Consider the following 15,842-nt stretch of genomic DNA (forward strand, 5'->3'; position numbering starts at 1 on the left):
ATATTTAAGCAATAATTGAAACACATATAATAATTTTCCCTTTTTCCTTTTAGGTGTTCGATATCTGTATTATTCGACGAACAGCACTACAACATACACTACTGCACTACGTTGCCCACTGAAATCACTTTATTCATTGTTTATTTCGATTATGCGCTAGTTTTAGCTTGTTTAAGTGCACCGTTCGCGGAATCCCTTTTACTTCAATCTTGACGTTTTGTTCTGCAAGATTTCTAGCACTTTGTGTCGTCTAATATATTGATGGGAGAATTTTCCTTACTAGGTTCTTTTAATAGATATATCGAGTCTCCTGTTTTAAAATCTTGATTGAAGGTTGATTCGTCGATTGTTGGTCTTAGTTTGGACTTTATCAAATTTTCTCTTGCCATTCGTCGTACAGTGTTAATTTTATTGAACAGATCTTTGAGATATTCTGCGCATGTTGGTTCCGTGTTCTCTTCGATTGTTACTTCACCAATAGGTTCTTTGGCTAGATGTCCGAAACTAATTCGTGCGGGGAGAATTTCGTTCCTTTCCTTCATTTTAATTTTTATTTTGCGCCAAGACGCAGGTTTACTGACATTGATCCAATTACCCAATTGCTTGCTAATAGCATTCAAGATACAAATTTTTGAAAGTGCCGCAGCCATATTAACCCAAAAATATTTTGTATATAGTATAGTGTGATACCATCTATATTTTCCTGGGGAAATCATAAGATCAGCACTACCTACTATGTTACCTACGTCAAATATTAGATGTAGTAACCAATAAAGTATTTTTAATCCAATTATAATCCAATGGCTAGCGTATTTATTCAAGTTTTTAGATATATCTTCGACTGGTGATTCCCTATTTTCTCCCTTTTGATTTCTTCGAGCTCGTTGAACTTGTGTTTCTTCAGCTTGAAAATGTTTAGAATCCTTTTCCTTAGTTACCCCTTTTTCTTCTTTATTTACTTTATTCACAACACCTTTATTTTCCTCTACCTTTTCAGGATGAATAGTTTCACTGGAAGTGCTTATTGTAATTAAATTATTATTTATTTGTAAGGAACGTTTAGGAATATTTTTGGTAGATTTGGAATTATTCTTTGAATTTTTATTACAAACCTTTTTGCTTATAGATTCTGTTTTGGATTTATGGATAGCTATATTTTTATTCTCTATAGTGTGATCTTCCTTGCAATTTAATGATTTGGCTTTGAGTTCGATAAAGTTTCCTTCTGATGGTTTTATAGAAGTTTTTGAGTGAGATGCACTCGCTATCTCTTTTCCTATTATGGTTGAAACATTCACGAAATTCGTGGAGTCTTGCTTTTGTATCTTTGCCAAGTCGAACGTGGAGAGGCAATTTGCACTTCCCAGCGGGTCCAATATCTCTGTGATGTTAGGCAGTGGATAAGCATTGCCTGTCGTCTCGTCGTTCAATTTCCTAGTTTCTGCTTCGTCTGAAAGTTCTTTGGCACTAATATTATTTATCTTGTTTGGTAACTCAGAAAATTTCTCACTCATGATCCTGTCTATGGCACCGTGCGTCCTCTTATTATTTAACGTGACATTATTCCTTATCACAGCAACGGAATGGTGTTTGCATTGAAAAGTTGATTGATTGAAATGATCAGCATCTCTCTTTTGATTTAGATCTCTATCGAGGTATTTATTTGTGCGTTTTTCTTCCCAAGTTATTGCTCTTGTTTCTTTCCTGACATTTTCTTCTATTCCCGGGTTGTTTAGGTGTTTCCGCGACAGCGGTACAAATCTCCAGTCCTGGCGGTTGTTTCCAGTATAGATACTATTGTATGGTGGATGAACATTGTTTTGGTTATAATTATCCGAAGGTGTCGGACGTTGGTATCGAATTCTATTGTTCACTTGTTTTAATTCTCGTGTTGCTTTCACGGCTTGGCGGTACGCATCGTCCAAGGATTGGTATCCTGCTATCTTTACTCGTAAATACACCTCGTTTGGGAGCCCCTTAACGAAAGCTTCCCTCGTGTCTCGATCTATCCTATCTTAAAATACGGTGCCGTACTCGTACCTTTCCCCGTTCATTATCGCCAGCCTGAGATCTTTGACGCGTTCTATGTAGTCCAAAATATCTTCTCCCGGTCGTTGAAATATTGTAGCTAATTCCCCTTTATATTCGTTAACCGTTTTTCCCGGACCGAACATATCTTTTAATTTATTCCCGAAATCGTTTAAACTTATTACTTCTGTGTCTTCTATGGCGAGAAATGCGTGTCCGCGAAGTTTATTCGTTAATAATTTTACTAACTGAGATTCTTGATGCTTTGGAACCATGTTTCGTGCGCGCTCGCATGCTCTTAAAAATCGAAATACCGAGGGTCGATGTCCGTCGAACACTGGTACTGTCTCTATGGCATCTTTTAACTTAATTGATTGGGGATTAACTTCTATCGGTATTGTCGCTTGGGAAATTATCGGCGATGATACGGGTGTCTTGATTTCCCTTTTTATTTTCAATGAACGCACATCGTCTTGTAATTTATTCATTGTTGTACTCATGTCGCGAAAATTTGCATCCCATGCTTTAAGTTTTTCCGATAACATCAAGATCATGTCTTTGTCCAACGATTCTAATTTAGTCGACATTATTTCTTCGGTATCTATTTTATCGATAATCGTAACAACTTTAATTCTTTGTGGAGCGAATCGAACCGTTTAAACCAACTTTAATCCTCCGTGAAGCGGATCCCACCGCTGCCACCAAAAAATTTATACTTTCTCTGTTACGTATCTATTTGTTTAAATCGATCAAATCTAAAGTTAAATTTTACTGAAAAAAAATTTTTTTTTTATAGTTTGAGTTTGAGTTTTGAATTTAATCGGAAAGGAAATAAATTGAAATGATATTATTGTGTATTTAATTCCGATTTAGGTTTTTAATTAATACGGTAGTTGCTGCCACCAGAAATAGTCTAAGGACTATTTCAAAATATTTTATTTTTATTATTTTCTTTTACGTTTAATGGGTAGCGTTAACTGACGCTTAATGCAACTGGTAAACGAATTTCACTTTTCGGCTAACCTGCTATGCGCAGGGATACTAGCACGGGAGAGGATTAAAGCTGGGTACAATAAATATTTTTCCTCGTTGAACGGATTTTTATTTGAATGTAAAATGGGTTAGGTTATTATATATATATATATTTGATTAGCTAGATATATATATTTTAGCGTTGCTGGATTAGATAGGAATGTGAGATTGTTCGTTGTTTTATATAAATTTATTTTTACGTTCGACTTCTTCTTCTCTTTTAATTTCGCTGTAGTAGTTTGTCGTTAGGACCAGAACTCAATTCATTTACTACGATGGATTCTGTCGCCACGATTTTCTTGCCTTTTGAGTTTAATTATCGAGGATGATTCTAACGATCCTCTCTGTGTGGGACCCGTGTGATTTCGCCAGCCTTGCCCAAAGACGGGTAATATTTTACCAACAGTGGGAGGAGGGATGCGAAGATCGACGGTTGTTTTGATAATCGAAAACACCGTTTGCACAAACCAACACAGCGAACGATCTTTTGGTTAAATTTCCGAAGGGAAATTGTTCTCCTATTTCTCTCTTACGATCGCATGCAAAGATGGCAAGAATATCGGTTAATAGCAATACCGGTATTGTTCTTAATTTTCGATATACGATATATATATTTATTAGTCCTTTCTGTGCGGGACTTGTGTGATTTCGCAAGCCTTGCCCAAAGACGGGTAATATTTTACCAACAATGGGAGGAGGAATGCGAAGATCAGTGGATGTTTCAGTAGCTGAAAACACCGTTCGCACAAGCCGACACAGCGGACAACACCTTTGTTTAAAATTTAAGCAATGTTTCTATCTTTAAAACCGTTCGCGAAAATAAATGAAATCGATGATAGGAGGTTTTAATTCAATTCTCGAGGACAACGAGATTACCAGAGAAGAAGAAAATTTTTAAATTTAATTTTCTTACCTTGAGGAAAAGGTGCTATCGGGTGCCATTACTCCAGCTGTTCCGGTGATCGTCGAAGTTTGTTGGGTTTATTATTTAATCTCGAATATAGTTTTCTATCAACCTTTACTTTATTAAGCTATTTCGATACAGATTGAGTGACTCGCTAACTGAATTAATACCGCAATGAGGACTTAAAATTTTCTTTTATTTAATCGCGACTCCCTTTTCTTTACCGAAAAACTAAAGACCCCGAAACGCAAAATACTTATACAAATTTCTAAACGCAGTAATGAGCGCAATAAAGAACGAAGAATAATAATGAACCGTAATAAGAATGTTCACCAGAATAATAATGAGCGAAGAATGAATGCTATAATAATGAACGAACGCAAATTATAAGAAGAATGGACACTATAATAATGAACGCTGCGCTATGTTGCTACGCTTATTTATAATGCCATCCCCCACGGGGTGGTGGTCCTCTGGGGGTACGCTTCCGTGGGAATCGGGATGTTGCAGTTTGGGTTTCTTGGAATCGTACGTGACAAAATGTAAATTCCATATTTCGACTTAGTTTTTATCAGTCCTGTGTTTCTGCTGAGCTAGCGTCTAGGAGATTTTGAAGCATTCCACGCTGATCTAGTCCTTTCCGCGAGAAACTTCCACGTGCTGTACCGTGGGCATTACCGGTGTTTCTTCGGCGCGTGGAAGGGCTGGTGGCTGCAGCATCATTATCATTTCAAAGTTTGCTCGGGCAACACGCGCAACTCCGCTGCTCTCCCATAACAAGGACCTCCTTCTTTTGAGTTATTTTTGCGTAAGTTTGGATATTCGCATATTATGGTTGTTTTTGCTATTTTAATGTTTTTTCCTTTTTTTGTTGTTCCCCTAGGCTTTGGTGATCGACGTTCGGACAATGTTTGCGGAGGCATTTCCATCAGAGGTTCCTTATTATATTATTTTTAGATGTATTTTGTTTTTATGTACGAAATATATATATATATATATATATATTTTTTGTGTTGTCTATTTTAACGTTTGTTAAATATATTTAATTTTATATTTCCCCCTTTTTAATTAACTATATATATATATATATATATTTTTACATTTGCATTTGACAGTGTAGTCGCTCATAGAGCCTATTAAAGAAAATTGTTAACAATATGCTTTCATGATTTGTTTCTCGCGCCTGTTTCCCATTAATCCCCTAATATTCCTGTCGCCATGATGCGTGTAAATCCAACATGGCTGCTCATAAATGTCATCAGTAAAGTTTTAGTAACGGGTCTTTAGTTTTGTTTGATATCGAAGTAATTTTTCGTCTGTCGCTCGTTTTTCCTTATTCTACCGCAATTAGAACATTTATTTATTAATATTGTTTTAAAGAGACAATAGTATAGCTCGTGTGAATATACGTATATACATATATGTTTATGTTGTGTGTCACTTCAATATGGTTAATGTTTCGTAATTCTTCGATTGCGCTATTTATTGTTTTGAGTAGTTTATTTTATAGAGTATTCGATAATATAAAACATATGTACTCACACATACATATATATATATATATATATATATATATATATACGTATTTATATGTATATTTCTCTCGCCCGTGTAGTGTGCATACGAAATGAAATGTTAATTATTTATTTTATATTAATTTCTTTTAATAAGATAGAATACGCACACGCACACGTATATATGTATATATTTCTGGCAAGGTGATTTTCATTTAGATTCTTTAGTGATATAGTGTTGTGTATTTGAGGTTATGTGTCAATCGTTTGATTTCATATATACATATATATCTTGTATTGTGACAACATAGTATTGAAGGTTTTGTTTCTAGATTATTGTGCGTTTAATGTGTGTTTACATATTTGTGTTCGATGGTAGAATTTCTGTACCCAATTCCTCAAGTCGTTGCGCTGTTAATCGTTTTGAGCGTTTGGGCTATCGACAGGTTGTCGCTTAGTCCCAAGTGTTGCGTTGTGTGTTCTATAGTAGTTTTAGTTTAGAAAATAGATTATTTATATGTTTATGTAGAGACATGCATGTTTCGTAATGTAGTTCTTATTTTATAATCCTTTACTGGAACGTAAACTAGTTTTAAATATGTATCTTAGATTATCGATTTGAATCAATAACGTAGAATGAGCATACATAGATTTTTATATGTTTGCATAGAGACATGCATGTTTCGTTATGTAGTTCTTGTTTATAACTCTTTACTGGAACGCAAGCTAGCTTTAAATATGTATCTTAGTTTATCGATTTGAATCAATAATGTAGAATGAGCATACATAGATTTTTTATATGTTTGCATAGAGACATGCATGTTTTGCAATGTAGTTCTTATTTTATAATTCTTTACCGGAATGCAGGCTAGTTTTAAGTATGTATCTTAGATTATCGATTTGAATCAATAATGTAGAAAGAGCATACATTAATAGTAGTTTAGTTTAGAATATAATTTATATATTTATATATAGACATGCATGTTTCGTAATGTAGTTCTTATTTTATAATTCTTTACCGGAATGTAGGCTAGTTTTAAGTATGTATCTGTTTGATAGAATGCGCACACATATATATATGTTTAATACAATATTGTATGTTTTATGTATTCGTTAGACTATTAGTTTTTGACTTCGTATATACTTATATTTCATAAATAGTTAATATAGTATTGGAAGCACTGTCTCTAATATTTACTAGTTTATTACATGTCTAGCATATATGTTTATACTTATATGTAACTCTCCAAGTTGATTGATTAAAATATATTTATATATACATGTATTTCTGGCGTTTCAATTATTTCCCCTTTTGTAGTTATTCTTATTTCCCGGTTTATTTGTTTGGTTCGTAACTCGTTCAATCCATCAGCTGGTTTTATTTATTTTATTTTATACTGGTTGGATTTATTAGTCGCCCTCGTTTTGTTAATCCTTCCTTTAGTTTCGTAGCGCCGTATGTTCGTTCGTGCATTCAAATCCTTATTCGCGCGTTTTGTATAGAATAGTTTTCTTGTTCTTGTTACGGCGCGTGCGGAGCGCGGGTCGTGACACCCCCGCCCTTGGAGTTCAAATTTCCAAAGGAAATTTGACTGATGGTGTCACTGAGTTCGCTCAAGGCGGATGTAGATGTCGTTGGTTGTTGAGTGACTACCGGTGTTGTCGTCCATCATTCCCAGGATGTTTACTGTTCCAGGGACGATTGTTTTTCCTGTCGCTCCTCTGGCCAATGTGTTTAAGACTGCAATTTTTCTGCCGGGAACATGACGTGGTCACGTAGTGCGTCCAGGTCCTCTTGGGTATATATTCCGCTCATGGTCAACGACGATGGTGCTGAATATCGCCACGTTTGGCGCACGTCCGGGCGGAGTTTGTGTGGTGCGATTCCCTTGCCAAACGGGTAGCTCCGAGTAGCATTTTGTTGTATGTCGTACTTTTACTTGTACCGGAATGTATTTGACTATATGGACCGCTTCTCCTGCGATCAAATCCATGTGTCCTGGGTTTTGGTTATGGCGTATGCAAATTCGTCGGGCGGTAAGTTTGCCAAGCTTAAAGCGTTCTCTATTAGTTTCTTCCGTGTAGTGTATCTTTATGACAGTGTATCATGGTATAATATTTTCATTTCTCGAGTTTATCAGAAATAAGAATGACCTTTTATAGAAAAAGAAAATTTTTATATTCATATATGTTATATTATTTTTCCTTTCCCCCCTTTTCTTGCTCTTCTTTTTTTTATTGTTAAAACCTTGTTTTATTTTAGGTTTTACGTTCATGTTATCAGTGAAAATAAATATTATGAATACTACTTGGGTTATAATTATATACATATATGCGTACGTATTGGTAAGTAGTATAAATGAATTTGTTTTATTGTTATAAATATATAAGTATATATCATCAATAGGAATAAATATTACAAATGTACCTTGTCTTTGAATATATATATATATATATATATATATATATGTGCGTGCAATGGTAAATATGACGACTTATTTTACGAGACACTTGCATTATCAATGGAAGTGAGTGTTATAAATATCGCCTACTTTACAACATGCGTGTATATATATTGGTAAACATAAGTGAAAATTATATGTATAGTTATAGATGTTGTTTGTTTACAGATGGATAGCAAAAGTATTTGGTTTCGTGAGTGGCGTACAGGTGCTTTACAGTTCTACGGTACGGATTGCTATTCCTTGGACTAAAAAAAAATTCTTTCGATGTCTGTCAGATTTTTGTAAACGAACATGCATGGAAGGATTTTCTGCAGAGATTCAAAATGCTCTCTGGATTCCTCGTGAAACGTCTGGACAACATCTACATGTTCTTCCATCCGTCGTTCAGAGAATGGTTGATGAATTCGCCATCAGTTCTATATACACATACAAAAATAGTTAATATATATATATTATATATTTTTTTTTTCTTTTTTTTTTATATATATATGTTTCATTCGGACCTGTTCCTTGTATGAATACTGTATCTCTGTATATAATATAATATATATAATATGTTATGATTATGTTAGTTGTTATTTATTATATGTACTTTCCTTAACTCTGTCCCCTTTTTTTTCTTGTTGTTGTTTTTTTTTTTTATTAGTACCTAACATTGCTATTATGATGCTGTATTACATTGTATTGGCTATTATTTGTATCCGAGCGCGACGAATTTTTCAACATGGCCGCTCGCGTGTATCTTTGGTATGGAGTTGGTTTAATGTCAACAGTAGCGTGTCGTTGAAATAGTTAATTAATTGTTAATCACTATAATTTTACTTAGTAGTGTTTTTGTAATATTGTTTTGTGTTTCATGATATTGTGTGTGTCAATACCGTGTGCTACCTTAATGTGATAGCATGGATTGTATTGTTATCGAATTTCGATAGTCATTGTTTTGATTATACGTGACTTGCATTTATATAAGTCTTGTTTAATTTAGTTAATGTTTTTGTGTATTGTGTTACCAGATATTTTGTGTAGCGTAACTTTATTCTTTTGCACCGAGTTCAGTCATGTTGTTAATATTTAGTTAGTCTGTCTTGATTAATTTCTAACCTATTCCTGTGTTTATTAACCCTTCTTATTTTCCCTATTAATTTATTATTGCATGTACTTGCTATTTGCTATTATTTTGTGTATGATATGAATTGGTTTCTTTATTAGTGATTAAAATCTACTTGTTAGATTAACATTGTCTGTAATTCTTCAGATTCTACTCTTTCGTTGCTGCATCACTTACCTGGATCGTTCCTGCAACATCATCCGATTCTTTGATATGCCTTGGATACTTACTACGGCTGCCTTCAATCGTCTTATATCTGTGGTCATAAAGGTGGTGTTTAATTTATTTAATTTAATATATATATATATATATAATGCATTGCATGTGCGACCACTATTGTGCATTACAAATTAACATCACAATACTACGTAGATTAATACATAACCAAATATCCCTTTACTCCGGTTACATTTATTACTAACTCTCAATTAATCTATCTTGATTATTTTCTAACCGCTTTCTATACTTTATCAACTATTTTATTTCTTCTTGTTAGTCTGCGAAATTCATGCATGTACGCTTCCTTGTATGGTGATTAATTGTTCATGAGGTAAGTTGCACTTTCACCGTTTTAGTTATTCGTTGAACTAGCTCGTTTCACATTCAAACAGTAATTGGAGCACTTGTAATAAATTTCTTTTCTTTTCAGGTTTCCGCCATCTGTGTTGTTCGATGAACAGTGCAATGCTTCCACAGTATTGTTATAACATTTAGTACTGTTGTATTTTGCATTAAGGCAATTGAAGTTAATTGGTTCATTTATTTTTCAGCTGGCTGTTGTATATGGTGTTTCGCAAACAGAGATCCATAACCTATTTTGCACGTAAACCTTCTCGTATGATGATTACTTGTTCACAAGGTAACTTTCACTTTCACTCTTTTAATTTTATTGAATCAACACGTTGTATATTCAAACAATAATTGGAGTACACGTGATAATTTTCCTTTTTTTTTTCTTTTTTAGGTTTTCGCTATCTGTATTATTCGACGAACAGTGTCACACTTCCTTTTGATTTATCCACAATATAGTTATAACACTTAGTAACCTCGTATTTTGCACTGAGACAATTGAGACTAATTTATTCACTTATTTTAGGTAGCTGTCATACATTATGTTCCACGAACAACGATCCATAACCTATACTTGCACGTACACTTTCTTGTATGTTGATCACTTGTTCACAAGGTAACTTTCACTTTCACTAGTTAATTGTTCATTGAGTTAACACGTTTTATATTTAAGCAATAATTGAAACACATATAATAATTTTCCCTTTTTCCTTTTAGGTGTTCGATATCTGTATTATTCGACGAACAGCACTACAACATACACTACTGCACTACGTTGCCCACTGAAATCACTTTATTCATTGTTTATTTCGATTATGCGCTAGTTTTAGCTTGTTTAAGTGCACCGTTCGCGGAATCCCTTTTACTTCAATCTTGACGTTTTGTTCTGCAAGATTTCTAGCACTTTGTGTCGTCTAATATATTGATGGGAGAATTTTCCTTACTAGGTTCTTTTAATAGATATATCGAGTCTCCTGTTTTAAAATCTTGATTGAAGGTTGATTCGTCGATTGTTGGTCTTAGTTTGGACTTTATCAAATTTTCTCTTGCCATTCGTCGTACAGTGTTAATTTTATTGAACAGATCTTTGAGATATTCTGCGCATGTTGGTTCCGTGTTCTCTTCGATTGTTACTTCACCAATAGGTTCTTTGGCTAGATGTCCGAAACTAATTCGTGCGGGGAGAATTTCGTTCCTTTCCTTCATTTTAATTTTTATTTTGCGCCAAGACGCAGGTTTACTGACATTGATCCAATTACCCAATTGCTTGCTAATAGCATTCAAGATACAAATTTTTGAAAGTGCCGCAGCCATATTAACCCAAAAATATTTTGTATATAGTATAGTGTGATACCATCTATATTTTCCTGGGGAAATCATAAGATCAGCACTACCTACTATGTTACCTACGTCAAATATTAGATGTAGTAACCAATAAAGTATTTTTAATCCAATTATAATCCAATGGCTAGCGTATTTATTCAAGTTTTTAGATATATCTTCGACTGGTGATTCCCTATTTTCTCCCTTTTGATTTCTTCGAGCTCGTTGAACTTGTGTTTCTTCAGCTTGAAAATGTTTAGAATCCTTTTCCTTAGTTACCCCTTTTTCTTCTTTATTTACTTTATTCACAACACCTTTATTTTCCTCTACCTTTTCAGGATGAATAGTTTCACTGGAAGTGCTTATTGTAATTAAATTATTATTTATTTGTAAGGAACGTTTAGGAATATTTTTGGTAGATTTGGAATTATTCTTTGAATTTTTATTACAAACCTTTTTGCTTATAGATTCTGTTTTGGATTTATGGATAGCTATATTTTTATTCTCTATAGTGTGATCTTCCTTGCAATTTAATGATTTGGCTTTGAGTTCGATAAAGTTTCCTTCTGATGGTTTTATAGAAGTTTTTGAGTGAGATGCACTCGCTATCTCTTTTCCTATTATGGTTGAAACATTCACGAAATTCGTGGAGTCTTGCTTTTGTATCTTTGCCAAGTCGAACGTGGAGAGGCAATTTGCACTTCCCAGCGGGTCCAATATCTCTGTGATGTTAGGCAGTGGATAAGCATTGCCTGTCGTCTCGTCGTTCAATTTCCTAGTTTCTGCTTCGTCTGAAAGTTCTTTGGCACTAATATTATTTATCTTGTTTGGTAACTCAGAAAATTTCTCACTCATGATCCTGTCTATGGCACCGTGCGTCCTCTTATTATTTAACGTGACATTATTCCTTATCACAGCAACGGAATGGTGTTTGCATTGAAAAGTTGATTGATTGAAATGATCAGCATCTCTCTTTTGATTTAGATCTCTATCGAGGTATTTATTTGTGCGTTTTTCTTCCCAAGTTATTGCTCTTGTTTCTTTCCTGACATTTTCTTCTATTCCCGGGTTGTTTAGGTGTTTCCGCGACAGCGGTACAAATCTCCAGTCCTGGCGGTTGTTTCCAGTATAGATACTATTGTATGGTGGATGAACATTGTTTTGGTTATAATTATCCGAAGGTGTCGGACGTTGGTATCGAATTCTATTGTTCACTTGTTTTAATTCTCGTGTTGCTTTCACGGCTTGGCGGTACGCATCGTCCAAGGATTGGTATCCTGCTATCTTTACTCGTAAATACACCTCGTTTGGGAGCCCCTTAACGAAAGCTTCCCTCGTGTCTCGATCTATCCTATCTTAAAATACGGTGCCGTACTCGTACCTTTCCCCGTTCATTATCGCCAGCCTGAGATCTTTGACGCGTTCTATGTAGTCCAAAATATCTTCTCCCGGTCGTTGAAATATTGTAGCTAATTCCCCTTTATATTCGTTAACCGTTTTTCCCGGACCGAACATATCTTTTAATTTATTCCCGAAATCGTTTAAACTTATTACTTCTGTGTCTTCTATGGCGAGAAATGCGTGTCCGCGAAGTTTATTCGTTAATAATTTTACTAACTGAGATTCTTGATGCTTTGGAACCATGTTTCGTGCGCGCTCGCATGCTCTTAAAAATCGAAATACCGAGGGTCGATGTCCGTCGAACACTGGTACTGTCTCTATGGCATCTTTTAACTTAATTGATTGGGGATTAACTTCTATCGGTATTGTCGCTTGGGAAATTATCGGCGATGATACGGGTGTCTTGATTTCCCTTTTTATTTTCAATGAACGCACATCGTCTTGTAATTTATTCATTGTTGTACTCATGTCGCGAAAATTTGCATCCCATGCTTTAAGTTTTTCCGATAACATCAAGATCATGTCTTTGTCCAACGATTCTAATTTAGTCGACATTATTTCTTCGGTATCTATTTTATCGATAATCGTAACAACTTTAATTCTTTGTGGAGCGAATCGAACCGTTTAAACCAACTTTAATCCTCCGTGAAGCGGATCCCACCGCTGCCACCAAAAAATTTATACTTTCTCTGTTACGTATCTATTTGTTTAAATCGATCAAATCTAAAGTTAAATTTTACTGAAAAAAAATTTTTTTTTTATAGTTTGAGTTTGAGTTTTGAATTTAATCGGAAAGGAAATAAATTGAAATGATATTATTGTGTATTTAATTCCGATTTAGGTTTTTAATTAATACGGTAGTTGCTGCCACCAGAAATAGTCTAAGGACTATTTCAAAATATTTTATTTTTATTATTTTCTTTTACGTTTAATGGGTAGCGTTAACTGACGCTTAATGCAACTGGTAAACGAATTTCACTTTTCGGCTAACCTGCTATGCGCAGGGATACTAGCACGGGAGAGGATTAAAGCTGGGTACAATAAATATTTTTCCTCGTTGAACGGATTTTTATTTGAATGTAAAATGGGTTAGGTTATTATATATATATATATTTGATTAGCTAGATATATATATTTTAGCGTTGCTGGATTAGATAGGAATGTGAGATTGTTCGTTGTTTTATATAAATTTATTTTTACGTTCGACTTCTTCTTCTCTTTTAATTTCGCTGTAGTAGTTTGTCGTTAGGACCAGAACTCAATTCATTTACTACGATGGATTCTGTCGCCACGATTTTCTTGCCTTTTGAGTTTAATTATCGAGGATGATTCTAACGATCCTCTCTGTGTGGGACCCGTGTGATTTCGCCAGCCTTGCCCAAAGACGGGTAATATTTTACCAACAGTGGGAGGAGGGATGCGAAGATCGACGGTTGTTTTGATAATCGAAAACACCGTTTGCACAAACCAACACAGCGAACGATCTTTTGGTTAAATTTCCGAAGGGAAATTGTTCTCCTATTTCTCTCTTACGATCGCATGCAAAGATGGCAAGAATATCGGTTAATAGCAATACCGGTATTGTTCTTAATTTTCGATATACGATATATATATTTATTAGTCCTTTCTGTGCGGGACTTGTGTGATTTCGCAAGCCTTGCCCAAAGACGGGTAATATTTTACCAACAATGGGAGGAGGAATGCGAAGATCAGTGGATGTTTCAGTAGCTGAAAACACCGTTCGCACAAGCCGACACAGCGGACAACACCTTTGTTTAAAATTTAAGCAATGTTTCTATCTTTAAAACCGTTCGCGAAAATAAATGAAATCGATGATAGGAGGTTTTAATTCAATTCTCGAGGACAACGAGATTACCAGAGAAGAAGAAAATTTTTAAATTTAATTTTCTTACCTTGAGGAAAAGGTGCTATCGGGTGCCATTACTCCAGCTGTTCCGGTGATCGTCGAAGTTTGTTGGGTTTATTATTTAATCTCGAATATAGTTTTCTATCAACCTTTACTTTATTAAGCTATTTCGATACAGATTGAGTGACTCGCTAACTGAATTAATACCGCAATGAGGACTTAAAATTTTCTTTTATTTAATCGCGACTCCCTTTTCTTTACCGAAAAACTAAAGACCCCGAAACGCAAAATACTTATACAAATTTCTAAACGCAGTAATGAGCGCAATAAAGAACGAAGAATAATAATGAACCGTAATAAGAATGTTCACCAGAATAATAATGAGCGAAGAATGAATGCTATAATAATGAACGAACGCAAATTATAAGAAGAATGGACACTATAATAATGAACGCTGCGCTATGTTGCTACGCTTATTTATAATGCCATCCCCCACGGGGTGGTGGTCCTCTGGGGGTACGCTTCCGTGGGAATCGGGATGTTGCAGTTTGGGTTTCTTGGAATCGTACGTGACAAAATGTAAATTCCATATTTCGACTTAGTTTTTATCAGTCCTGTGTTTCTGCTGAGCTAGCGTCTAGGAGATTTTGAAGCATTCCACGCTGATCTAGTCCTTTCCGCGAGAAACTTCCACGTGCTGTACCGTGGGCATTACCGGTGTTTCTTCGGCGCGTGGAAGGGCTGGTGGCTGCAGCATCATTATCATTTCAAAGTTTGCTCGGGCAACACGCGCAACTCCGCTGCTCTCCCATAACAAGGACCTCCTTCTTTTGAGTTATTTTTGCGTAAGTTTGGATATTCGCATATTATGGTTGTTTTTGCTATTTTAATGTTTTTTCCTTTTTTTGTTGTTCCCCTAGGCTTTGGTGATCGACGTTCGGACAATGTTTGCGGAGGCATTTCCATCAGAGGTTCCTTATTATATTATTTTTAGATGTATTTTGTTTTTATGTACGAAATATATATATATATATATATATATTTTTTGTGTTGTCTATTTTAACGTTTGTTAAATATATTTAATTTTATATTTCCCCCTTTTTAATTAACTATATATATATATATATATATTTTTACATTTGCATTTGACAGTGTAGTCGCTCATAGAGCCTATTAAAGAAAATTGTTAACAATATGCTTTCATGATTTGTTTCTCGCGCCTGTTTCCCATTAATCCCCTAATATTCCTGTCGCCATGATGCGTGTAAATCCAACATGGCTGCTCATAAATGTCATCAGTAAAGTTTTAGTAACGGGTCTTTAGTTTTGTTTGATATCGAAGTAATTTTTCGTCTGTCGCTCGTTTTTCCTTATTCTACCGCAATTAGAACATTTATTTATTAATATTGTTTTAAAGAGACAATAGTATAGCTCGTGTGAATATACGTATATACATATATGTTTATGTTGTGTGTCACTTCAATATGGTTAATGTTTCGTAATTCTTCGATTGCGCTATTTATTGTTTTGAGTAGTTTATTTTATAGAGTATTCGATAATATAAAACATATGTACTCACACATACATATATATATATATATATATATATATATATATACGTATTTATATG

At 34.6% G+C, this 15,842-nt stretch overlaps 1 protein-coding gene across 31 annotated transcripts in view; it reads left to right on the forward strand.

Moving 5' to 3' along the window:
* The window catches only part of LOC117159284 (uncharacterized), a 79,514-nt gene that overhangs the window by 11,903 nt on the left and 51,769 nt on the right, over positions 1-15,842 (forward strand). For 12 of the 31 annotated variants that reach the window (XR_013060630.1, XR_013060612.1, XR_013060616.1 and 9 more), the window contains 2 exons: positions 54-4,772; positions 4,848-4,966. Coding sequence is in view for 9 of the 31 variants with exons in the window: in XM_076626217.1 (XP_076482332.1) it covers positions 8,607-8,690; positions 9,199-9,321 (207 nt within the window). In the remaining 22 variants the exon portion in view is untranslated. Of the gene's footprint in view, positions 1-53; positions 4,773-4,847; positions 4,967-6,961; positions 7,516-7,741; positions 7,825-7,859; positions 8,007-8,108; positions 8,691-8,717; positions 8,735-9,187; positions 9,322-9,547; positions 9,602-9,700; positions 10,238-10,338; positions 15,058-15,132; positions 15,252-15,842 lie in introns of those variants that run through there. The other 19 variants (XM_076626216.1, XM_076626215.1, XM_076626220.1 and 16 more) reach the window with 14 other exon arrangements.

The sequence above is a fragment of the Bombus vancouverensis genome, chromosome 17 (assembly GCF_051014615.1).
Source record: "Bombus vancouverensis nearcticus chromosome 17, iyBomVanc1_principal, whole genome shotgun sequence".
In the NCBI taxonomy this organism is placed as follows: Eukaryota; Metazoa; Arthropoda; class Insecta; order Hymenoptera; family Apidae; genus Bombus; species Bombus vancouverensis.